General features: G+C 39.3%; 1 protein-coding gene across 2 annotated transcripts; it reads left to right on the forward strand.

The window, feature by feature from the left end:
- Positions 1 to 1,674: 1,674 nt before the first annotated feature.
- Positions 1,675 to 24,846, forward strand: LOC124860004 (unconventional myosin-Va-like). Of its 2 annotated transcripts, none has more exons than XM_047352958.1 (40): positions 1,675 to 1,841; positions 2,144 to 2,254; positions 2,784 to 2,955; positions 4,435 to 4,579; positions 4,698 to 4,854; positions 4,932 to 5,075; positions 6,184 to 6,265; positions 6,370 to 6,477; positions 6,612 to 6,718; positions 6,846 to 7,111; positions 7,192 to 7,273; positions 7,353 to 7,493; positions 7,627 to 7,752; positions 9,404 to 9,487; positions 9,806 to 9,931; positions 10,088 to 10,185; positions 10,278 to 10,364; positions 10,482 to 10,590; positions 10,671 to 10,882; positions 10,969 to 11,125; positions 12,098 to 12,337; positions 12,915 to 13,163; positions 13,625 to 13,718; positions 13,809 to 13,951; positions 15,463 to 15,573; positions 18,659 to 18,793; positions 18,880 to 18,936; positions 19,017 to 19,244; positions 19,359 to 19,426; positions 19,926 to 20,000; positions 20,278 to 20,476; positions 20,670 to 20,763; positions 20,862 to 21,005; positions 21,089 to 21,243; positions 21,326 to 21,415; positions 21,509 to 21,659; positions 23,214 to 23,493; positions 24,036 to 24,210; positions 24,302 to 24,382; positions 24,458 to 24,846. In XM_047352958.1, exons 1-40 carry the CDS (start codon positions 1,815 to 1,817, stop codon positions 24,608 to 24,610), a joined length of 5,463 nt encoding a protein of 1,820 aa, XP_047208914.1. In that variant the 5' UTR covers positions 1,675 to 1,814; the 3' UTR covers positions 24,611 to 24,846. The 2 variants fall into 2 exon arrangements, with proteins under 2 accessions (XP_047208914.1, XP_047208907.1); XM_047352951.1 differs by having other exon boundaries at positions 1,676 to 1,841; positions 18,656 to 18,793.
- Positions 24,847 to 25,337: the final 491 nt, after the last annotated feature.

Consider the following 25,337-nt stretch of genomic DNA (forward strand, 5'->3'; position numbering starts at 1 on the left):
AATTGATTGTCAATCAGTGTTGCTTCCTAAGTGGACAGTTTGATTTCACAGTTTGATTCACTTGGAGTTATATTGTGTTGTTTATTTTTTTAAGCAGTGTATATCTCTAAACATAAACGGTGCAAAACGTTTTGACATTACCTGTTTAAATTTCTAAAAATATCTTTGATGAGAGCATTTAGCCGTGTCCTCCTTAGATGGTCAAAACTTCATTTAAATAATTAAAATTAAATTCCAGCTAAAGTTTTTTAAAAATGTAATAATGCATTTTTATAAAAACATGCAAAACTCTTCAATTTTTCATGAGTTTCATGATTTGAATGTTATTTTTGCAAACGAAGTTACTGATATACAATTTATAGTTACCAAGGAAGTTAAAGTGGAAAATTAATGAAGCAAAATACAGATACATTTTCAACCAGGGAGTCATGTTTAGGCCATTAACACCACAAAACTTCACCAGGGTACCAAAAGTAGGTAACAACATGTTCATATCTTAGAATGCCCCCAGCCAAACACAGCAAAGATTCTAGTTGTAACATGGCAAAATGTTACAAACATTACAATACATTGTATAAATACATGGCACCAAAGTCTTCTCAGAATAATTTAGTTATTCTTGTTGACTCTAGGAATTATCCTGTTTGCCATCAATCTCTATGAGCCTGCCTATCTTTTAAGCTGACATTAACTATGCCTTCATTAGGCAAAACAATGGGAATATGGACCAGGGGTCACGTTAACCAAATATTTTCCAGTTTTGACCATTTTTTCTAAACGGTGACAGAAAAATCTATAGGCATCTATCATTTTGACAGATTGCAATTTAGACCCCTGACCACTTGGTAGCGGGTTAGCATATTAATTAGTTGTTCTCTCACTTGATGCCTGACCTTGTTGGCTTGACTCCAAAAAATGTCATGGCAGGTGAATGTCCGATGTTTCTTCAAAAAGCCCAATAACGACAAGGGTGTTGATAAAAGAGGTGACAATAGAGGGAAGAACGAAGTATTCAGCCCTCTGCAACTACGGAGCGAGCAAGCGGCACCAAGAAAGTTAGAGTTCAGTGGGAGCAGGAGTTCTTCTCGCTGAGGAGGGAGGATGGAAAAATGTTCTGCGACATGTGTCAAAAGGCTAAAACAAGACATGCAGAAATGCAAATGAATGAAAATACATGCTATTGAATGTTTAATTATAATCATTTAAAAAAGAAAGTGATGGGTAAAAACAGATTATGACAAGATTTTTTTTTTTACTCTGTCAGTCAAAATGACAGACAAGGAGAAAGTCTAGTGCAACCTCTGATTTGGACCCTCATATTTTTTGGTTCAAGTTAAATAATAAAAGTATCACTTACTGGCCAGGCCATTTTCTGGTCTAATATTTTACTCTAGTAATCTGAGTTATTCCTGTTTTTTAAAGTGGGCATAAGATGGATAAAAGAAAAAATGTCCCCTGAAAGCTACCCTGGTTTCTGAAAAGTGTGTGGTTGATACACTCCTCATTTGTGCAATTTTGAGTTGTGTTTAAGTTATTCCAGTGAAAATAGATACAACATTTAGACAGTTCTGACGTTCCATACTTTAACGTATTAGTTATTTTTGCCACTAGGGGGCGCGATTGACACATATCGTATACCTGTGTCGGGGCATGCGCAGCTGAGTGACAGTTGTAGGAGTAGGAGCTGAATCTTCCAGTCGGTAGAGTGGAGCGAGTCCAGGAGGGGAGACCTGAGGACTTCACCGTTTCTGTCTGTAAGAGTTAGCAATATGTTTTAGCCCTTTTCAGGTGGCTCTCTAAGCAAGTTTAAAGACATGGCAGCCTCTGAACTTTACTCCAAGGTAGGTAGCGTCTGATAACAAGGCACTCAACGGGTTTTCTCTACCTGGCTTTGTCAGTTTGTTAGAACAAAATGGGTAAATAACAACTTTTACGTGCCCGCTGAATCTCCTTCAAGTATTCAGAATAATTATATAGCACTTTTCTGTTCCTCTGCCACATACTCCCTATCCATCCACACTATGCGCATGTCTGCTGCCTGTTTCCTAAGGCTGCTGCCACTGATGCACTTTTTCCAGCCAGCTGTGTTACTGTAAGAGCAGAGTTTAGACTGCTCTGACCCGTTTCTATTTGTTTTACCCAGAATGCCCATGTTTGGCTCCCAGACGCAGCAGACGTGTGGAAGTCTGCAGAGCTCCTCAAAGATTACACTCCTGGAGACTTGACTCTGTCCCTGCAGCTGGAGGATGGCACGGTGAGACAGCCAAAAAACACACAACCACACAGAGACACACCCAGAGAGATCAGGACTCGGAGATGGAAATTGGTTTGGGATGTTCTCAAAACGCCAAGCGCATATTTCTTTGCAGCAGAGCCTAGTGAATTTACATGCCATGATGGTTTGTTCATGACAGAGGGGCTGTTGCATGGTTTGTGCACATTAACAGGCAAAACAAACACCTTGTGGTCCTATTCATAGCCCTGAATACTTTAAGTGTGTGTGCTGGCTTTAAAAAAGTTAACTGACTCAAACCGTGTGGCTAAAAAGTTTTCCCCCAGCACAGCTGCAACCTGAAGGTATTATGTCGAGTTTGGGCATGCACATCAGGTATGGAAATAAGGTCAAACATTATCTTGAGTGAACATGAACGGGCCAAGCACAGAGGTTTTCCTGTTGGCTTCCACTTAGAGTATCATTGACATTTAAACGCTTGTACAATGCTTGCATTTTTGCCTGTTTTCCATGCTCTCATCTAAAACCCTTCTTTGTTGCATTTGTTTAGGCTGTGGAGCACAAAATAGACCCCAAAACTAAAAACCTGCCCCCTCTCAGAAACCCCAACATCCTGGAGGGAGAAAATGACCTCACAGCTCTCAGCTACCTCCACGAGCCAGCAGTGCTACACAACCTTAAAGTGCGCTTTATCGACTCCAAGCTGATTTACACCTACTGTGGTAATGAGCTTCATCTCCTTTGACTTGCACTATCACTGTCAGCGTAGACTTTGGAGTCTTACTCACTCCATGTGCTGACATAGTCTGGAGTACATTAAGCTGATTATTGTGATGCAGGCTTGCCTTTAAAGGAACACAACACTGACATATCCCTGATAATAGGAGTGCAGAATTTTTTAGTTACCCTGATTTTAAGAGGAAGGAAACTTCAACACATTTTATGAGTAATGTAGTTGCTTGGCAGCGCAAAATAGTGCCTGATTGAGAACTTGAAGGAAAACGTTAATTGGTTTAATTTTTTTCCCCCAACTAAAACCTAAAAAGTGGGGCATACATAGAAATTACTCTTATACCCAAAATATTTCCATTGCCACCAATTGTCTTCAGGAGTCACCTAATCAGATTAAATGGAGTTAATATGTGTGTAATTTATTCTCAGTATAAAGCCTCTGTTTTCTGTGAAGGCCTCAAAGGTTTGTTAGAGAACATTAGTGAACAAGCAACATCATGAAGACCAAGGACCACAATGGACAAGTCAGGGTTAGGCTATAAAACAATGTCCCAAGCTTAGAACAACCCCTTCAGCACTCTTCAGTTCATCTGAAAAATAGAGAGAGTATTGGACGACTGTAAACCTACCAAGACATGGCTGCCCATCTAGATGAGAGGCCAGGCAAGAACAGCTTAAATTAGAAAGGCTACCCAGAGGCCCGTGACAACTCTGAAGGAGTTGAAGAGATTCATGTGTTCATGTGGGAGAATTTGTCAACCGGACAACTGATAGTTGTGAACTCAAGAAATCTGGCCGTAATAGAGGAGTGTTAAGAGGAAAGCAGTTGTTGAAGAGCGGCGAATAAAGTCACCAGAAGTCATGTAGGCAACACAGCAAATGTGGAAGAAGTTGCTATGGTCAGATGAGACTAAAAAATAACTTTTTGGCCCACATGCAAAACACTGTAAAATATTAACATTGTGCATCAACCTACATAATATTCCCCCTACAATAAAACGTGATTGTGGCACCTTCCTGTTGTGGGGATGCTCTTCTTCAGCAGGGATAATGAAGCTGACCAGAGTTGCTGGGATGATGAAAGAAGTTAAATTCAGGGCAAGAAAAACTGTTTTCGAGATTGCGAGACTTGAGCTTGTTCACCTTCCAGCTGTGCAGCAACGCTAAACATACAGCCAGAGCTTCAATGTACTGGAGCACATTAAAGAATATTCATGTTTTAGGATGGCTCAGTCAAAGTCCAAACCTAAATTCCACTGAGATTCATTAGCAAGGAAAAATACGGTAAAACTTTAGTCTCTATGTGCAAAGATGTTAGAGATATAACCTAAAAGACTTGAAGCTTTTCAGCATTTTCAGATTTTTATTTGTAAAACAAAATCGAGAACTATGCATCATTTAACTTCTTCAGAATGGCGTGCTGCTGAATGTGTTAGGATCTAACTTGCTGTTCTTCTGGTCCATTCTAGGAATTGTCCTGGTTGCCATCAATCCCTATGAGAGCCTGCCTATCTATGAAGCTGATATCATTAATGCCTACAGTGGGCAAAACATGGGGGATATGGACCCTCATATCTTTGCAGTAGCTGAGGAAGCATACAAACAAATGGCCAGGTTTTGGTATTTTTGTTTTACACTTTAGAGCCAGTATAATACAGATTTGTTTTTGAAATTCTCCCTCTCTCAACACTTCTATTTGCTTTCTGAAAGTTCTTGCGTTTGTTTTACACAGAGATCAAAGGAATCAGTCCATCATAGTAAGTGGTGAATCCGGTGCAGGCAAAACGGTTTCAGCTAAATACGCCATGCGTTACTTTGCCACAGTCAGCAGCTCGTCTGGAGAGACCAATGTTGAGGAGAGAGTTCTTGCATCTAGTCCAATCATGGAGGTAAAATTTACCACTGTAGGAAAATCTAACGCATATTTGAAATTACGTTTTAACAGACGGTATAATTCGTTTTCCAGGCCTTCGGGAACGCCAAGACTACAAGGAATGACAACAGCAGTCGCTTTGGGAAGTACATTGAGATCGGGTTTGACAAGGATCTCTGTATAATCGGTGCTAACATGAGAACCTACTTACTAGAAAAGTCCAGAGTTGTGTTTCAGGCAAGTCTTCATCTATTTGCAAAAGTATTCATGCCACTAGAATATTACATTAGAACTTCAATTTAGTTTAATATGATTTTATGCGATGGAGCAACACAGACTTTCACATCATTATGAAGTGGAAGGAAAATGATGTTCGCATTTTGTTGTTATTGCAAAATGTGAAATGTTGGTGTGCATTTGCATTCAGCTTTCATAAAACCAGCTTTTGCAGCAAATTACTGCTGTAAGTCTTTGATCATCCATAGACTTTTGTCTTTGCAAAATAGCTCAGTCAGACTGCATGGGGAACATCTATGAACATCAATTTCAAGTTTTGCCAAAGAATCTCAGCTGGATTTAGGGCTGAACTTTTCTGAGACGTTTTGCATGAAGGCCATTAAGCTCAGTTTTGATCTCTTCTGAGCAGAGCCCCTTCTTCCTCACGTTTGGTCTGTTCCCTACACTAATTGTGGCAAACCACAAATAAGACTTGGAAAGGTATTTATTTTTTATCAGTGGTGTTTTTTGCTGCACTCTCTCATTAGGGACAGGTTTGTAAAGTGCCCAGCTAAAAGTTGTCCATTTGACTGATTCCTCCACCTCAACTGGTGCTCCTCCAGAGTGACCATGACCCCTGTCTGATTAATGCTCCAATGTAGGTCTGCTGTTGTGCCATAACAGTACTTTTTGAGATTTGTATAACTCTGTAGAGTTAATAGGAAGATGGATGGAGCTACATGCCCACTAACATAGTCGACAGGTCTTCATGAACATTGTTCAGTAATGTTCTCTAACAAATCTCTGAGGCCTTCACATGACAGCTGGATTTATACTGAGATTAAACTACAAACCACTGGACTTCATGTACTTTATGTGGTTGGTTGCTCTGCATTTTATTTAGGGGTAGCAGATTAAATGGTGGCTAAATGCAATCTAAGACCACAGATTTAAGATTATCCTCTTCGGCTTCGCAATGACATGTTCCTTTGTGTTGGTCTAGCACATAAACGAACAGAATATACTGAAGTTTGTGGTTATAAGGTGACAAAATGAGGTGGTTTTTAAGGCTCTGTTTAACTTGGCCATGTATGAGCCTCACTCAACTTTTTTTATGCATTTCTTCTAGGCTCATGGAGAAAGAAACTACCATATATTTTACCAACTGTGTGCCTCTTCACATCTACCAGAATTTAAGACCTTCAAATTAGGTCTGAGTCTATAAAATATCAGTTTAAAAAAAATAAAAAAAATTTAAAAAGGTTTTTATGAAGTGGCGAAAAATAATAAAATCCCCTTGCTTGTTGTTTTAAAGGTTGTCCAGATGACTTCTGCTGCACTAACCAGGGTCAGAGTCCAGTCATAGATGGAGTCAATGATGCCAAAGACATGTCCAACACCAGGAGGGCATTCTCACTGTTAGGTCAGGATTTATACAAGATATATATATATATATTTCTGTGTAGCTTAAGAAACACATAGGATCCTTGATAATTTCAGATTGCTTGACATAGTTGTTGACTAGTCATTGTTTTTCCTGTTTTGCTCACATTGTAGGAATTGGTGAAAGTGATCAAGTGGAAATTTACCAAATTCTGTCAGCTGTTCTCCATCTGAGCAACGTGGATGTGAAAGATCAGTCAGCAGACAGATGCAGCATCTTGGTAAACACCGATTACTAGTAACTGAATATTTTTAACTATATGTTTTTATATAGTTTATATTTGGAGCATTTGTTTCATCTAAGACATGCATGTAGGATGTGTAGGGATTTACCTCCTGTCTTCCCAGCCAGATAATTCCCACCTGATGGTTTTCTGTGAGCTCATGGGGGTACCCTGTGAAGAAATGGCCCACTGGTTATGCCACAGGAAACTCCAGACGACCACAGAAACCTTTGTGAAGTCTTTTTCTAAAGCAAATGCTGTCCATGGCAGGGATGCCCTGGCCAAACATATTTATGCCAGACTCTTCAACTGGATCGTGAGCAGTATTAACAATGCCCTAACATCTGCAGTGAAACAACGCTCATTTATTGGTGTGCTTGACATTTATGGGTATGTCTCGCTTATCAGCTTCTTCATAGGTTTTCTATTATTGCTCCACCATTCATCGAGTTAAATGTATTTTTCTTCAGGTTTGAAACATTTGATGTCAACAGCTTTGAGCAGTTTTGCATCAACTACGCCAATGAAAAGCTTCAGCAGCAGTTCAACCTGGTATGAATCTTTTAGTCTGCTAAACATGCACTTTTTTGTCCAAACAGAGAACTCATCATTCACGTGTCACTCTCTCCAGCATGTCTTCAAGCTTGAACAAGAGGAATACATGAAGGAGGAGATTCCCTGGACCCTGATCGACTTCTATGACAACCAGCCATGCATTAACCTCATTGAGGCCAAGCTTGGCATCCTGGACCTTCTGGATGAGGAGTGCAAAGTAAAATGGCACTATTGTTTTTTATTTGTACAAGCCGCCACTGGAAATGTGTACACCACTCTCTGAGCTCTCTACCACAGGTTATGACTAATGCCATGACTAACTGATGTGTCAGCTCTTCCTGTTTCCGCAGATGCCCAAAGGCTCTGACGACACATGGGCTCAGAAACTGTACAACACCCACTTGAAGCAGAACACTTACTTTGATAAACCCAGGTTATCAAACAAAGCTTTCATCATCCACCACTTTGCTGACAAGGTAAAATCTAACTCTGTGGTACATCGGGAAGCTGCACTGTAGTTCAGTGGTTAGAGGAGCCCACACAGAGGGCCTTCTGAAGTTATGTTTGGAGTTGCAGATGTTATTAAGTCTGACATTCATTTCCAGCTGGAAAGAATTAAGTTATTTATAGGTGAATACTCCGTTTTCTGCAGTTCGTTGAAAATTGTTTAGACCTTTTGACGTTTTTCCACATTAAAACTCCATACCTCGGATTTTACTGGCTAACAATAGTATATAATTGTAAATTGAAAGAAAAAAGATACATAGAAAAGTGTGACATGTACATATGTGTAGGTGTATTCCGAATCAAAATTTTGCAACAGTTGCAAGTCTTTTGAGGTTTGTCATTACCATTTTTGCTCATCTGTTCACAGACACTTTCCAGAAATGGAAAGTGTCTGTGAACAGATGAGCATCACTGTGAACATCACTTTTCAACTCTTGCTTCAGATTCTCAAATGAATTTAGGTCTGGAGTTTGACTACGCCGCTCTAACACATGAATACACTTTGATGTTAACTAGGGACAGGCAGTTGTTGCACCGTTTATCGTTATCTGGATTTTTTTTTTTATCGCACAGGAATTTCGATTTATCGTGACTGTGATAAACCCTCCATGATGATGTCTACCTACCCCAAAAACTAAAAGTATTTTTGAGATTGTTACTTTTACAATTTTGTTTTCACTGTTGGTGCCTTAAAAGCAGCAATAAAAATATTTAAAAATGATTATAAGCGGGTATTTTGTGCTGCTTTGAAATAAAGTTGCAATACTTCATGTACCTGGTCTCGTAAAGTAGCCTATTCAATAACGGGTAGGTTGTTCTTTGTTGATTTTTATTTGTTTTGGTTTTAACTTTTCTTATTTGGTTTATCAGGATTTGAAGCAGTATTTTTGTTGGTAGAGTTTTGACTGCTGTGACATTTTGCTCCAGCCATGCAAATGATAGCAAGAAAAATTACAATGGTTTAAAAATCATTTTTATCCTCAGTTTTATTGTTATTAAAATAAATGCCACAAAATATCAGGATAAACCTTTTAAGTCTATATCACCGAGCCCTAAGCTGAACCGCACCCTTGTAGCTCAGGGTTGTCCTGCTGTAAGGTGACCCTGTGACCCCGGTCTCAAGTCTTTCGAACCCTCTAACAAGTTTTCTTACTGGATCGCCTTGTATGTAGCTCCATTAATCTTCCTATTAACTCTGACCAACTTCTCTGTTCTTGCTAAAGGAAAGCATCTCCCATGTCTCAAGAGAATGGTGGGATGAAGCTGAAGCCACCGTGTTCCACCACAACGATGGTGTGTTCAGGGTGATGAACAATGTTAGATTTTGGCCTCACAAAGGGGAGTGGTTCTAGGCCAGAAAATTCAGTTTTGGTTTCACCTGAGCAAAGCATCTTCTTTTCACAAGTTTGCTGTATCCCTTGCATGGAAAACTGCAAATACGTTTGCACTGCAATTTACTCAGATGTGCTGCACGCATCACAGCTCAGCCCTAATAATATTTCTGTATTGTACCACACACATATTACTTGTAATTAGGAGCATGAGCAATATTATTTTTAATTTTTTGCCATTTTTCGACTATGATTGCCCCCTTTCTGTGAGCTGTTCCTTTGTGCCTAGGTGGAGTACCAGTGTGTCGGATTCCTGGAGAAAAATAAGGACACAGTCAACGAGGAACAGATTAATGTGCTGAAAAAGAGCAAGGTGAAACCATGTGCTTCTCTTATTCAGACTAGTCTCCCCTCTAGCCATGTATTATTACTTATTTGTTCTGGAGGCCACTGGAAGTTTTATTGGATTTTAATGCTTTTGACAGCCCAGTTGCTGAGAATAAATGAGCGATGAGTAATTTATGGGCTGCAAACTTGTGGGCACACACCCTGGAATTGTTTAGATGTAACTACTGGAGGAAATACTCCCACATCTGAATTTTAAACCAGAAACATTGCCATCTGCTGTTCGGTGACTACTTTTAGCTTTGGCTGGTTGCCTTTATCAAGTAAACATGATTTTGTTTTTCAGTTTGATTTGCTGCTAAAACTGTTCGAGGATGAAGAAAAAACAAAAGTGTCAACTAACAAGTTTTCTGGTACTACTGGAAAAGCTGGGAAGGCTCAAAAGGACACTAAGAAGACTGTTGGACTGCAGGTGAGGCCATTACATTACAAGATTGATGGTGCGATAACAGTCATAATTCCATTTTTATACAGTTTCTGAAAGGATGGATGATAAAATTTGAGGGCTTTTAAAATTTCAATTTTTTTTATATCCTGAAAAATGATTTATCATTGTCTTTTCTTTTAGTTTCGACAGTCTCTGCACTTGCTAATGGACACACTAAATGCTACAACGCCTCATTATGTGCGCTGCATCAAACCAAATGACATTAAAACTCCGTTCACGTGAGGATTACCTGCTTCTCTGTTTCCTTTAATCATCTAAAGGCACAAATAAAACACTTCTACATTCAATGATGTGTGTTTTTTAAATAAAGTTTGGACCCGGTGAGAGCTGTCCAGCAGCTTCGAGCATGTGGCGTCCTGGAAACAATCCGTATCTCTGCAGCAGGATTCCCATCCAGGTTATCAGCAGCACTTTTTACAAATCTGTTAACACAAGTTTCTTTTTTTATGATAAACATGTTGGGACTAAGGTTAGAATGTACCTTCTCCTGCTTAATTTATAATGCACACCTCAGATGGACCTATCAGGAATTCTTTGGCCGTTATCGAGTCCTGATGAAGCAAAAGGAAGTGCTGCCTGATAGAAAACAAACCTGCAAAAATCTCATGGAAAAACTTATTAAGGTGTGTTTGAAGTAAAGCAGACTGTGTCTTTTTTAAGCCATATGTCACATCTATGACTGTATTTTGTGTTTTGTTCTTAGGACCAACAGAAGTACCAGTTTGGCAAAAGCAAGATCTTCTTCAGGGCTGGCCTGGTGGCTTACTTGGAGAAGCTGCGTTCTGACAAACTGCGTTCAGCTTGTGTCAGCATCCAGAAGACCATCCGCTGCTGGCTCGCTCGCGGAAAGTATCTGAGGATGAGAGAATCCGCCATCATCATTCAGAAGCATGTACGGGCCCACCAAGCACGCAGGTGGGTGAAAGTTGTAAACAACAGGTTTAGAAGCAGCATACATGTCAGAAGATTTTTTATGTGTGTTTTTTGTGTCCTTCTTTTAGTTATGTCAAGTTTCTGCGGCAGACCAAAGCAGCTGTTGTTATTCAGCGCAACATGCGAATGTGGTCTAAAAAGAGATGCTTCCTGCAGCAGCGCTCTGCAGCTGTCACTATTCAGCGTGTTTGGAGGGGTCATATGGCCAGGAAGCAGTACTTTAAGGTAAAGTCAAGACTAATAAGGTTGAAAATATTTTGTTTTTACACTAAGATCTCTTTAAAATATCATTGTATGGTCAAAATAAACTGTAAGTAAACAGAAGATCTTAATTATTTAGATTGTGGGCTTAACAGATACACATTGTATAATGTTTGTGTGTAATGATCACAGGGGCCTGATCACAATACAAGAATGGAGCAAATTTAGCCTGCATCACAGGTTATTTTATGCAGATCAGGGTTTTTTCCCTAATTTTTACACAGTCTTCTTAAAAAAAAAACAATAGCTACAACACAAAGTATTTTCATTTTAATTTTAGTAGTAAGTACTACCACAAACATTTCTCAAAAGCAGACCCATTGATTAAACTTGGTTAAATACATCAAGCCTTTTAGAAGAAATAGTGACCCATATACAGTTTTTGTTGCTGAGCTTAGATCCAAAAAAGTAGGAAAACATATGCCTGTCTTCTAATAAAACAATTATGCAAGACTCTTTATTTTTATTTTATTTTGAATCTACGATGATTTACAAAAATTAGACTACTTTGTTGCATTAAAATTTTGCACATTTGGTTAATTTTAGAGCAGATAAAATAAAATAAAAAAAAGTCACAAATGTGTTTTTTGCCTTTTATCATTTTAAAAAACAAGTTTTTGTGACAACTGATAATATCTAATGTACCATAAAAGTAAACAGTTTAGAAAATATGTCTTTCAGATTTCTTTTTTATGTATGATTGAAATTTAATTATCAGGTCTACACTGATCTGCAATTTTACTAAAGCAACTGATTGTTTGCAGCTGTGTTTATTTCATAGAAACATTCTGTTGGGAAAACATTAATCCTGAAGATACACACTTGATAGTTTGTAACGTGTCATCTATATACCAGTCTCACATGCACACCAGCAGTTGTAGTGGCATGTTTTGAAAAGAAAGTAGTTTTTTTTTTACTTTGTGTTTCTTTCCATAGTTGCTGCATGAGCACAAGGCAGTGGTAATTCAAAAGGCGGTGAGAGGCTGGTTGGCCAAGCAGCGTTTCAGACGCTCCATGAAGGCTGTCATCCTGCTGCAGAGCTGTGTGCGCCGCATGATGGCCAAGAAAGAATTAAAGAAGCTGAAAGTGGAGGCGCGATCCGTGGAGCACTTCAAAAAGCTCAACATTGGCATGGAGAACAAGATCATGCAGTTGCAGCACAAGATAAATGAACAAGTGAGTTTTGTGGGAGTATAGAGAGGAGATGTGCCGATCAGGGTTTTATAGGTCAACAGAGATTTCCTGTTTGCTTTAAGACTTGACCTGCTGATTGTGAAATTGAATGATTTAGATTTTAACTTTCCAACTATACCACAATCAAACCCATCTGTTCACTTTGTTTTTTAACACATGAACCTGATCAACTTTGATTTATACTAATACAATAAGTGGACCAAAACGTACCAAGGAAATGTGGCCAATTTGGGCTCCTTTTCAATTCATTGGTGTCAGGGATCCCATCACAAATATAGAATGTAATTTTTCAAGTTTCCAGGCATCAATCTGTCTTTCCATTACCCATTCCCCACCTCCCTCCCCTCCATTTTAAAACCTGTGCTTTTTCCCAGATTCTGTAAATTAGATTTTGGAAAAGCGGTGCATAAAAACCCTGTGGTGCATCATTGGAAACAAAAACGTGTATTTCTCTGTAATTTACTGTGTAATCAACTAAAAGAATGCCTCTAATAAAACACTGGATTCATCGGCGTTGTCATATCACATGCAAATCATGTGTCCATGTCTCCCCCTGCAGCATAAAGAACACGGAGAGCTCACAGAGAGGCTTAGTGTTCTGGAGAAGACCCACACTACTGAGAGAGAAAAACAGTGCAGAGATATAGAAAACCTGCGCAGATCAGAGCAGGAGGCCAGAGCTAAAGCTGAGACGGTTCCTTCGCTGCTGGAGCAGCTCTCCTTCCTTCAGGAGGAGCTGGAAAGTAGCCGCAGAGAGAAGGAAGACCTGGAGGTGCAGACAAAGACTTTCAAAGAACGGACGCAAGAGGTAGGCTTTAAACATTGCCAATATAAGGTGCTTTATAACTGGTTATTTTTAGCATACAATCTAATGATCTGGAATGTGGAGAAATTACCTTCCGAAACATTCAGATGAATAGATTTAGACTCATTTTCACAATGTTCAAGTTTTTTTAAGCTTTAAATTTACTTAGTTTTTTTTCATTTCGCAAATTTGAGGTTGTAAGTTATTTTTATTATTCTTTATTATATTTCTGGCTGTTATGATATGTCATAAATGTGCCTGCAAAGAATGCTTGAAGATTGGAGCTCTCTTTCATTTATCCTAAAAATCAGTTGTTGTTTTTTAAACAAACAGTTATTCCACATTTATCTGCTTTAGCCTTTAACTTGTAGGTTTTGATTGCTGTTAATGTAGTGGTTATGTTTTCATCTCTTAAAGCCCAAACAGACAAATTACTAAAAACATGTAACTATGTCTTTTTCTAGACGATCCATGAGCTGAATATGAAGAACAACTTGCTAAATAGCAACATAGAAGAACTGAACGAGGAATTCTCCATACAGGCTCAGCAGTTGAAAGGTACTGGAGCTATTGAATCTTTAAAGATCGATATGTTTAAGTGTTAGAAATTAAGTAAAACATTAATTAAAATGAATTGCTTTTCCTCAGAAGTAAAAACTAACTTGGAGAACACCAAACAACTGGAGAAGGATTTAACAGAAGAGCGCTCTCGCTACCAAAATCTGCTGAGTGAACATCTGCAACTGGAGGAACGGCACAAGGACCTCCAGGAGGAGATGAGCGTCAGTATAGTAAGGAAGATTTTCTTTGTATGGCAACACAAGCTTATTTGAGAGTTATAAAGAGCACATATGAAGTGCCTTGAGAATCAACCATATTCCTTGAACCTTTACATATTGCAACACAAGTGTTCAATGCTTTTTAATCGGATCTTATATGATAGATCAGTCCAAAGTGGTGCATCATTGTAAAGTGGAGACAACATTATACATTCACAAATGAAGCTGCCTTTTGGGGTGTGTCTCTACGAACTTTGCACATCCAAAAACAGAAATGTTCTTTCATTTATTGCAAACAGCTCAGGCTCAGTCAGATTGGATGAGTGTCTGTCAACAGCAATCTTCAAGTGTTGCTACAGATTCTCAATCTGATTCATGTCTGGATATTGGCTGTGTGATTCCTGCCTTACCCCAGGCCAAAGTCTTTTTGCAGGTTTCTTCTATGATTACCCTGTATTTAGCTCCATCCATCTTCTAAGCAACTCTGACCAGCTTTCCGGTCCCTGCTAAAGAAAACCATCACCACAGCATTATGCTGCCACCACCACACTTCACTATGGGTGTAGGGGTGTTCATGGTGATGTGCAGTGTTAGTTTGGCCATGCACATAGTTTTTTGCATGTAGGCCATAAAGTTAATATTGATTTTATCTAATCAGAGCGCCTTCTTCCACACATCCTGCATGGCTTGTTGCAAACTGCATTTGGGACTTCTTATGGCTTTTTTCAGCCATCGTCTTCTTCTGGTCACTCTTCCATTAAGGCCAGATTTGTGAAGTGCACGACTAGTTGTCCTGTTGACAGATTCTTGCGCCTGAGCTGTAAACCTCTGCAGCTCCTCCATAGTTAGGATTGGCCTCTTGGTTGCCCCTCTGATTAATTCTCACTCTGCCCGGCTCATAAGTTTAGATGCACTGGAATCTTTTCTAACAGTATAACAGTGAAGCAGGTTAAATAAAAAAATGCATGGTCTGCTTTTCTATTTATTTCCGAAAGGTTTGTTAAAACAATGCATCATTTTCCTTCCACTTCACGAATATCTGATACTTTTTGTCGGCCTATCACATAATTTTCCAATAACATGCACTGTGGTTTGTGGTTGTAAAATGCCAAGATGTGAACAAGTACAAGAGGTATGAATACTATTGCAAGGCAATGTATATCAAATTTGACTTGGTCATACAAGTTCCAGTTAAAAGAAACTAAGTTTTGATGAAGAAAGTTTAAAACTGATGTTTAATCCAAAGCTCACCCAGCTGTTTGTTGTTTTCTCTGTTTACGTCCAGTGATTGGTAGAGAAGAATCCACAGTTACACTAGCATAGTCGGGAGCAGTTTTTTTTTTTCACTTGTCATGCTGTGAAAATTTTTCATTTAGAGGAATAATTTAGTAATTTCTCAAGCATGACTCTTAATTGGATTTTATTTTTTGAGAAATATAAGTAGACTACAGTAGTCTGTAAATGTTCCTGCATAATAATATTATTCGACTTTATCTTAAAAGTTCCTTTTTGTTCCCAACAAGATTTCAAGCAAATGCAGTCACCAGAGAACGGACTCCAACTACAGCAGTAACTCATCTGAGTTTTCTCAAAGTTTGAGTTCTACTGAAGATGAACACAACCCCACAGCAGAGGTAAAATATTCACCATCCGCAGATATGAGTGTGACTTTAGTCTGCTTTTATGGACAACAATAGGTGTTTTGTTTAAAGGAAATATACTACTTTTTGTAGTGCCAAACATTTTAGTCGTCTGAACTTCTGATTAGCTTCAATGAGTTGTCATTTACAGCAAAAAAAGTAAATTCCAGCCCTTTATCGACTTCTTTGATGAAGCATTTTATGCACTTAAACTAATTCTCAGTATAACTTTATCAGTTTCACACACCTTTGAGGACAAAATTTTGTCCCATTTTTTTTTTCTACAATGTTGCTTTAATTCAGTATGGTTGGTGGGAATTTATTTTTTGATAGCCCTCCTGATCTCGTATCTGTCAAAAGTAATTTTATGGTTGTATTAATAATAATAATAAAAATAATAACAATAAAGGGAGGATTTAAACACAGGTAGAAAGTAAATATTTGGATGACGGAGTTTTTAGATTTAGGGAGCAGAGTGGCCGAATGGTCTCCTCCCGATGGTGCTGAGACGGCTGGAAGGCATGGTGAGGTGGATCGTAGAAGATGACCCAACGGAGTGGGAGTCAACATGCAGGAGATCTGGCACATAGGGAGGGTGAGGTTATGAAAGGCTTTGAATGCATACAGGAGAATTTTGAATTCGTTAGTTAACCTGAATCCTGTGCAGCTTCTGAAGGACAAGGGTGACGGGGTGGAACGAAGGGGTTCTGGTAATAACCCGATCTCCTGACTTTTGAACCATTAATCGCAGGCCATGTTTCTCTTTCAACATTATAAGTTGAATGCAAGATTGTTCAGATTCCCTTTTGCACAGCTAAGCTGTGCTGTTGTTCTTATTAGTGGAAAGATGGTTTCCTTTGCCACAGCAAACAAATGTAGGAAAAATGTCTTGTCTGTTTAATTTGATCATCATGAAATTCAACACTTAACAAGCTAACTGTGGCTTCTTTAGTCTGAAATTAGATGTGTATTGTGTTGACAGTCAGAGTTTCGCATGGCCTAATCTTGAGATAAACTTGTTAGAATATCACTAGGAGTATCCCAGCCAAACTGTACATGTCTGGAATATTTCCTAATTACAAATAAGATTTTTATGTGTTAAATAGTGAATAGATGTCTGAAGAGGACCTTCTATGTCTCCTTGCTTGATGAGCTGCAGCAGTCTGAGCTGTCGATGTCATTCCTTGTTGGTCTGGTGTTAATATGGAGCTAAATGTCTCAGAGCAGATAAACGGCCAAAGTGCACGTACAACCCTAGAAATGAAAGCAAATTTTTTTTAAACATGACTGTAAAATTGGATTACATAACTTCCGTTCAAGTTATACAGGTCCTTCTCAAAAAATTAGCATATTGTGATAAAGTTCATTATTTTCCATAATGTCATGATGAAAATTTAACATTCATATATTTTAGATTCATTGCACACTAACTGAAATATTTCAGGTCTTTTATTGTCTTAATACGGATGATTTTGGCATACAGCTCATGAAAACCCACAATTCCTATCTCACAAAATTAGCATATCATTAAAAGGGTCTCTAAATGAGCTATGAACCTAATCATCTGAATCAACGAGTTAACTCTAAACACCTGCAAAAGATTCCTGAGGCCTTTAAAACTCCCAGCCTGGTTCATCACTCAAAACCCCAATCATGGGTAAGACTGCCGACCTGACTGCTGTCCAGAAGGCCACTATTGACACCCTCAAGCAAGAGGGTAAGACACAGAAAGAAATTTCTGAACGAATAGGATGTTTCCAGAGTGCTGTATCAAGGCACCTCAGTGGGAAGTCTGTGGGAAGGAAAAAGTGTGGCAGAAAACGCTGCACAACGAGAAGAGGTGACCGGACCCTGAGGAAGATTGTGGAAAAGGGCCGATTCCAGACCTTGGGGGACCTGCGGAAGCAGTGGACTGAGTCTGGAGTAGAAACATCCAGAGCCACCGTGCACAGGCGTGTGCAGGAAATGGGCTACAGGTGCCGCATTCCCCAGACCTGGGTTACAGAGAAGCAGCACTGGACTGTTGCTCAGTGGTCCAAAGTACTTTTTTCGGATGAAAGCAAATTCTGCATGTCATTCGGAAATCAAGGTGCCAGAGTCTGGAGGAAGACTGGGGAGAAGGAAATGCCAAAATGCCAGAAGTCCAGTGTCAAGTACCCACAGTCAGTGATGGTCTGGGGTGCCGTGTCAGCTGCTGGTGTTGGTCCACTGTGTTTTATCAAGGGCAGGGTCATTGCAGCTAGCTATCAGGAGATTTTGGAGCACTTCATGCTTCCATCTGCTGAAAAGCTTTATGGAGATGAAGATTTCATTTTTCAGCACGACCTGGCACCTGCTCACAGTGCCAAAACCACTGGTAAATGGTTTACTGACCATGGTATCACTGTGCTCAATTGGCCTGCCAACTCTCCTGACCTGAACCCCATAGAGAATCTGTGGGATATTGTGAAGAGAACGTTGAGAGACTCAAGACCCAACACTCTGGATGAGCTAAAGGCCGCTATCGAAGCATCCTGGGCCTCCATAAGACCTCAGCAGTGCCACAGGCTGATTGCCTCCATGCCACGCCGCATTGAAGCAGTCATTTCTGCAAAAGGATTCCCGACCAAGTATTGAGTGCATAACTGTACATGATTATTTGAAGGTTGACGTTTTTTGTATTAAAAACACTTTTCTTTTATTGGTCGGATGAAATATGCTAATTTTGTGAGATAGGAATTTTGGGTTTTCATGAGCTGTATGCCAAAATCATCCGTATTAAGACAATAAAAGACCTGAAATATTTCAGTTAGTGTGCAATGAATCTAAAATATATGAATATTAAATTTTCATCATTACATTATAGAAAATAATGAACTTTATCACAATATGCTAATTTTTTGAGAAGGACCTGTATATCATAATTGATTGAAGTGATCTATGCATGATAGAGTAGAAAACATGTCCCTTGTGCTTCATTTTCTAGTAATTTACTACTGTGGCTGAAGTCTTCCCTTATCTGTGTTTCTAATGCTTACAGTGCAGTATTTCAGTTACATTAAGAGGATCTATCAATTAAAATTTGGCAATTTTTTAGCAGGATAAGGTGCAGACAAAAGTGGACCTGCCCATTCTTCTGAAGCAACAAAAAAGAGTGAAGGAGCTAGAGAAGGAAAATCGATCTTTATGGCAACAGCTGGATAAAAAAGAGGAGGCCCAACATGAAAAAGCAAAAGTATGAAATTCCTGTAAAGATTTTTGTAGTTCCTCTGTTTAGTTATTTCATGTTTGAATCATGTGTCTCTGTCTAAAACAAATAAGGAGGTGGAGAAGCAGACAACAGCTGGCAGAACAGAACTGGATGTAGAAAAATTGAAGGTGTGACTTTGTTTCAGTAATCCCATTTAAACAAATGGTTTTCAGTACCAAGTTATGATTCTCAGTCTGTTTTAATGTAGCGGCAAGAGCTGGAGTCAGAGAACAAGAAACTGAAGCAGGATCTCAGTGAGCTGAGGAAGTCTCTGACCAGTGAGAACAGTGATATGGCGCCCCCTGCTCCTGGTTCTTTGCCCTACAACATCCTGCTGGAACAACTCAGCTCTTCCAACGAGGAGCTGGAGATGCGTAAAGAGGAGGTGTTGCTCCTTCGTTCACATATGGTCCGTCAGGAAGCTCTTAAGCACAGGGTGAGAAGTTATATGGCCTGCATTTGTTATTTATAATCCAATAAAAATGTCCTCAATAAAGTAACTATTAATTAAAAATAATGATATAGACTTCATGTGTAACCTTAACTCCAGGGCTCTGTACTTGGAGAAGGTGTGAAACTGGATCTCGGTGAAATCCACTCATTCCAAGATCCTGACAGGTAAGAACCACTTGGCTCTGTTTTTATTCTGCGTCCTGCCAAGCAGCTTTGAAAAAATGTAGTAAACAATTCATTTATGATCTTTAAACAAAATGTAGGAAAAGGAAATACAAAGACGTACAACCTGTGTGGGCTTTGTCTCCAAAGAAGCATAACAGAGCTCAGTCATTTGATAAATCATTAAAATTTTATTTAGCAACAGCGTAACAAAACAGATAGAAGCTGACCATTGTTGTTTTATTGTTGACAAATGAAATCTAACGGGGATTTGCTTGATTGCTGCAGAAAAGTTTGACTAGTAGCTTTAAACAGCACGCCTTCTGGATGTTTAAGTTCATCGGAGTGAATTTTAAATAACTGTGACAACACCCATGCTTGTTTTTTTTTGTTATTTCTTTTCACATAACCTCAACCATCTGCTGTTGCTTTAAGAACCAGTCCTCTTTGTACATTTTCAGTAAATCAGCTGACTACGTTTGTGATTTTCTGATGCTTGCAGGTCCACTGATATTCATACACTGAATGAAGATGGAGAGTTGTGGCTTGCTTATGAAGGGTTGAAAGAGACCAATAGGTAATAATGCAACATCCTCTACTAGGATTTAGTTTGGTTCATAATACAGTCACAGTAAAAAGAAAATAAATATGTTTGCTTTTGTACATCTTTTATTCTTATCTGGGGATTTGGGAATATACTTTCTAAACTTTTTTACAAACTTTTCTATTATCTTTGTTGATATACACACCGCGAAGTTTGTATGATAAAACACTAGAACCAACCAACTGAGTGGTCATAGTTTATTTTTACCATGGCTGTATACGGACCTGAGCACCATCCATACATCCTCCAGGCTTCTGGAGACCCAGATGCAGGAGCAGGAGTGTCTTCACAGTGAGAAGTACAGGAAGCTAGAGGAGGAGATGAACAAACTGAGGACTGAAAAGGAGCAACAACAAAAGCTGCTGGCTCAGAGCCTCCTTTTGCCTGATGATGCCCGAGTGGAGGCAAGCCTGAAGCACGAGATAACACGGCTCACGACTGAGAATCTGGTGGGTTTGTTTGCTGGATTTTAAACGGTTTAAGATTGGTCCTTCTTCCTTTTTGTGTTACTGCAAACCAAGTTTTATCAGAGTTCAAATTCTGATGTAGCTGCCAGTCCTGTTCATGCTGGAATTAGGAAGTCTTTAAAAACACATAATATTCAGACATATATTGAAGTTATTTTTCCTTGAATAATTTTAGGAACGAATGGAGCAACAAGAAAATCAAGATAAAACAATACGCAAGTTGAAAAAACAACTCAAACTGTACATGAAAAAAGTGGAAGATCTAGAAGGTAATCCAGTCAAACTGCATCAGAACAGAGTACCCATGTTTTAAAACAATACAATACAATACCGGTCGTTGCTCGCATCGTTTCTCTGTTTCATTTAGCGAGCTCTCACCAGATAATTGGCTCTTCTGTGACGAGCACCCCTGTCAGGCCTGTGCATATAACCCGCAAGGAGAAGGAGTTCCAGGGCATGTTGGAGTTCAAGGAGGGGGACACGAGCCGTTTGCTTAAAAACCTGGTCATAGGTTTGTGCTGTTCAAACAGCCAGTCTGTTTCATTTAATAAAAGTGGATCAGGATTTTTTCACTGAACGCTGTAATCCTCACAGATCTGAAGCCTCGTGGCGTCGCAGTCAGCTTCACTCCTGGGCTTCCTGCCTTCATCATCTTCATGTGCCTTCGATATGCAGACAACGTGAACGACGACAGGAGACTCAGCACTCTCCTCAATTCTACCATCAGCAGCATCAAAGGGGTCATCAAGGTGCGGTATTTAACTTTGATCAGTTAAAATCAAATGTCAGGGTTTGTTTTTAGATCAGTTTTTACTAAAGTTGTTCCTGCAGAAAAAAGGAAATGATTTTGAGGTGGTCTCCTTCTGGCTGGCCAACACGTGCCGGTTAATGCACTGTCTGAAGCAGTACAGCGGAGATGAGGTGAGCATCAGGGTAAAGCACTACTCCTATGTGTTCAGAGCTACCTGTGCCTCAAGTAACCCTGTATGTTCATGTAAATCATCTCCACTGTAGGTGTTTATGGTGCACAACACTGCTAAGCAGAATGAGCAAAGCCTGGCAAATTTTGAGCTGTCAGAGTACCATCAGCTTTTTGGTGATCTGGCCATCCAAATTTACCGTCAGCTCATCAAAAGCATGGAGAACATCCTGATACCCCTGATAGGTAAGAGGACATAATGTCACTATGCATAACTTACAGTGTACACTTTACATGTTACAGCCACAAACCTCAATGTATTTATTAGGATTTTATGTGATAGACCGACACAAAGCAGCACATAATTGTGAAGTGGAAGGAAAAAGATGCATGCTTTTTAAAATAATTTACAAGCTAAAATGTTTAATTAGTGGTGTACATCTGTATTCAGTGCTCTTTACTCTGATACCCCTAAATAAAATCCAGTGCAACTAACTGCCTCCAAAGTTCACCTAGTTAGCAAAGATAGGCCTAATTTAGCCTCCGTATAAATCCAGCAGGTCTGGGAAGGTCACAGTGGATTTTTGAAGGACATTAGGGAACGAGCAGCATCATGAAAACCCACACAGATCAAAGATATAAATAGGGAGAGGTTTAAGGTAGAGTTGGCTTATAAAATAATGCCTCTGTCTTACAGAGGACTGTTCAATCCATTATCCTGAAATGGAAAATGTAGAGCAGAAATGCAGTCCTACTGAGGCATGGCTATGGTCGGGTAAGGGGAGCATTATTCAGAGAAGCAGCCAAGAGGTCCATTGTAACTCTGGGGGACCCAAAGAGGTCTACAGTTGCAGAGGGATAATCTGTTGACAAGACAACTATTAGTTGTGCAGTCCACAAATCTGACTTTTGTTGAAGATTGTAAGAAAAAAGCCATTCATAAAAGAAAACCATAAGATGTTTGCCACAAACCATGTAGAGGACACAGCCAACCTGAGGGAGAAAGTGGTCTGGTCAGATAAGACCAAAGTGTAACTTTGTGGTCAACATTCAAAATGCAGTTTAGCGGAAAACTACTCTGCACATCACCCTAAACATCCTATACACGTGGTGAAACACGGTGGTGGTTTTAATAGCTGTAGGGATGCTTTTCTTCAGCAGAGATGGGGTAACTGGTTAGTGTTAATGGGAGGGTGGATAGTAAGGGCAATGGTGGAAGAAAATCTGTTAAAGGCTTCAAAAGATTTGAGACTAAGAGGTAGAGGTTCACCTTCCAGCAGGACGGTGACCCTAAACCTTCAGCTAGAACTACAATTGAATGGTTTAGATCAAAGCACATTCATATGTTCAAAAGGTCTAATCAAAGTCCACATTTAAATCTAGATGTGACCCTTGTGACAAGAATTGAAATGTGATGTTCTCAGATGTTCAATCTAACTGAGTGAGCTGTTTTCCAAAGACAGGTGAAAATGTCAGTTCCTAGGTGTGCCAAGTTGGCTGAGACATACCCCAGAAGATTTGCAGCTGAAAGCAGTGAAAGGTGGTTCTATAAAGTATTGAGGTTAAACATAAATGCACGTCAAACTTTTCAGATTCTTATTCGTGATAAATGTTAAAAATTATTGTTTTATTTTCCTTCCACTTAACAATTAGGCACTCCTTTGCCTTGGTCTATCACATATAATCCTGATCAACTTCAGTGAAGTTTGAGGTTGTAACATGACAAAATGTGAATAGTTAAGGTTATATGAATAACTTTTTAAGGCAATATGTCTGAACAATTTGAAATTTTGTTTGTAGTACCGTGCATGCTGGAGCATGAGACAGTACAGGGAGTTTTAGGCTCCAAACCAACCGGCCTGAGAAAGAGGAGCTCCAATTTCCCGGAGGAGGCTGTGACAGTGGAAGTCCTCCTGCAGCATCTCAGCTTCTTCCACACCACCATCAATCAACACGGGATGGACTCAGACATCATCAAACAGGTGGTCAGACAGCAGTTTTACATCATCTCTGCCGTGACACTGAATAATCTGCTGCTGAGGAAGGACATGTGCTCTTGGGGTAAAGGCCTACAGATCAGGTACTGCAAGGAAAACACTGATCACAGTAACCCTAAAACTAAATACGATGGAGGCTACAGATGGGCAGTTTACACATTATATTGAATGGCAGTTGTCATTGCAGTGTAAATGTGTGCAATACTGCAAATCACTGCTCGGAAATTATATTTCAAGTGCCTTACTATCCATTTCTGCCTGCCAATAATATCTTTAGTCATTTAGACTTTCACTTCCCTCGCTGCACACCTGAGATGCTAAAGCTCACAAAGCATGGAGGACATTGTGATGAGGAAAAAGATATAGTCCTGAACTGGGTTAGCCATAATTGACACATTCATTGCAATATTTAGCCAGATTATCACAATTAAATGGTTTCCTTACATTGGCTGTTTCTCATTGACTGTAAATTAAATCAAACCTACAATGAAAATTTTCCACTTTTAGTTGGGGGTATCGGAGTGAACGTTAAATGGAAATGTGAAAATGTTTCAGAGGTATAAATGGGTTTGCAAGGTATCAACATTGATTCTGACTTGTCTCTTGTCCACTGCTCTGGGCGCAGGTACAACGTTTGGCAGCTGGAAGAGTGGCTGGCAGAGAGAAAGCTGACCGACTCTGGTGCAAAGGAAACTCTAGATCCTCTCATACAGGCCGCACAGCTTTTACAAATCAAGAAAAACACTGAAGCTGATGCCCAAGCAATCTGCAGCATGTGCTCCTCCCTCACCACAGCACAGGTCCAGCACCAGAAAAGATTCCACCTTTTAAACCTTTATACATGATATTTCCTACGCACTCTGATCTTGTTTGTTTGTTTTTTTTTTACAGATTGTTAAAATCTTGACCTTGTACACCCCTGTGATTGAGTTTGAAGAAAGAGTGTCAAACGCGTTCATCATCACTATTAAAGTAAGGTCTTAAACAACAGTCTTTTGTCGTCCGGCTTACATGTAATAAGGAGTTAACTCTTTTTCTGCTCTTTAGAACCTTTTGAAAGGCAGAGATGAGTCCTCCAGCCTAATGATGGACGCCAAGAAGATATTCTCTGTCACATTCCCATTCACGCCTTCCTCTGTGGCTCTGGAGACCATTCAGATCCCAACGAGCCTCAATCTGGGCTTCCTTATCCGCGTCTAGATTGGACCTCTGATGATTGCACCTTGTTCTTCTAATCCTGTTTAAAAGTGGAAATAAACACCAAAGACTGTTTTCTATGAAAGTTTGTATCTAAAAAAAATTTAAGAAGCTAACAGTTATTTATAGATGTGTGGCCTCTGTTTTTTTTTTTTTCCAAGAATGCAATACAAAGAGTAATAACTGACTGAACAGAAAATGTGTAAAAATGTCTCTTAAATAAAAAATTCTGAATTTTAGCAAAGAAATGTAACATCGAACCTTTAACATTGGTGAATATACAGTGCTGGCCGGTAGCTTACTTACACTCATCATAGATATGAAGGCTATATTAACTTTAGGCCTTTAAAGATGCATTTTGCTGTCCTTATCCCAGAGTGCAATGAGAATACAACATTTATCGTATTTATTTTTAAAATCTAGAATTTAGCCCACAAGTTTGAATTTTATGTTAATTTAATCTAAGCCAATCAGGCTTGAAATTGTACAAACAAGCTTGAGGGCAATTTTAACCCCTGTCCGTTAGCAAGTTTCAGAGTAACCACACCCTTTTAACAGCCGTTAAGCTTCTGGCATAATTCTGCCTGGATATTTCACCACTATTCTTCAATTCAATTAAAAAATACTTTATTAATCCCAAAGGGAAATTAAATGTTGTAGCTCATTATGAAAGTTTCCTCAAAGAGCCGTTGAAGATGCTGATTGCTGTGGACAGGAAGGATCATGTGAG

This window comes from Girardinichthys multiradiatus, chromosome 2 (assembly GCF_021462225.1).
Source record: "Girardinichthys multiradiatus isolate DD_20200921_A chromosome 2, DD_fGirMul_XY1, whole genome shotgun sequence".
Lineage (NCBI taxonomy): Eukaryota > Metazoa > Chordata > Actinopteri > Cyprinodontiformes > Goodeidae > Girardinichthys > Girardinichthys multiradiatus.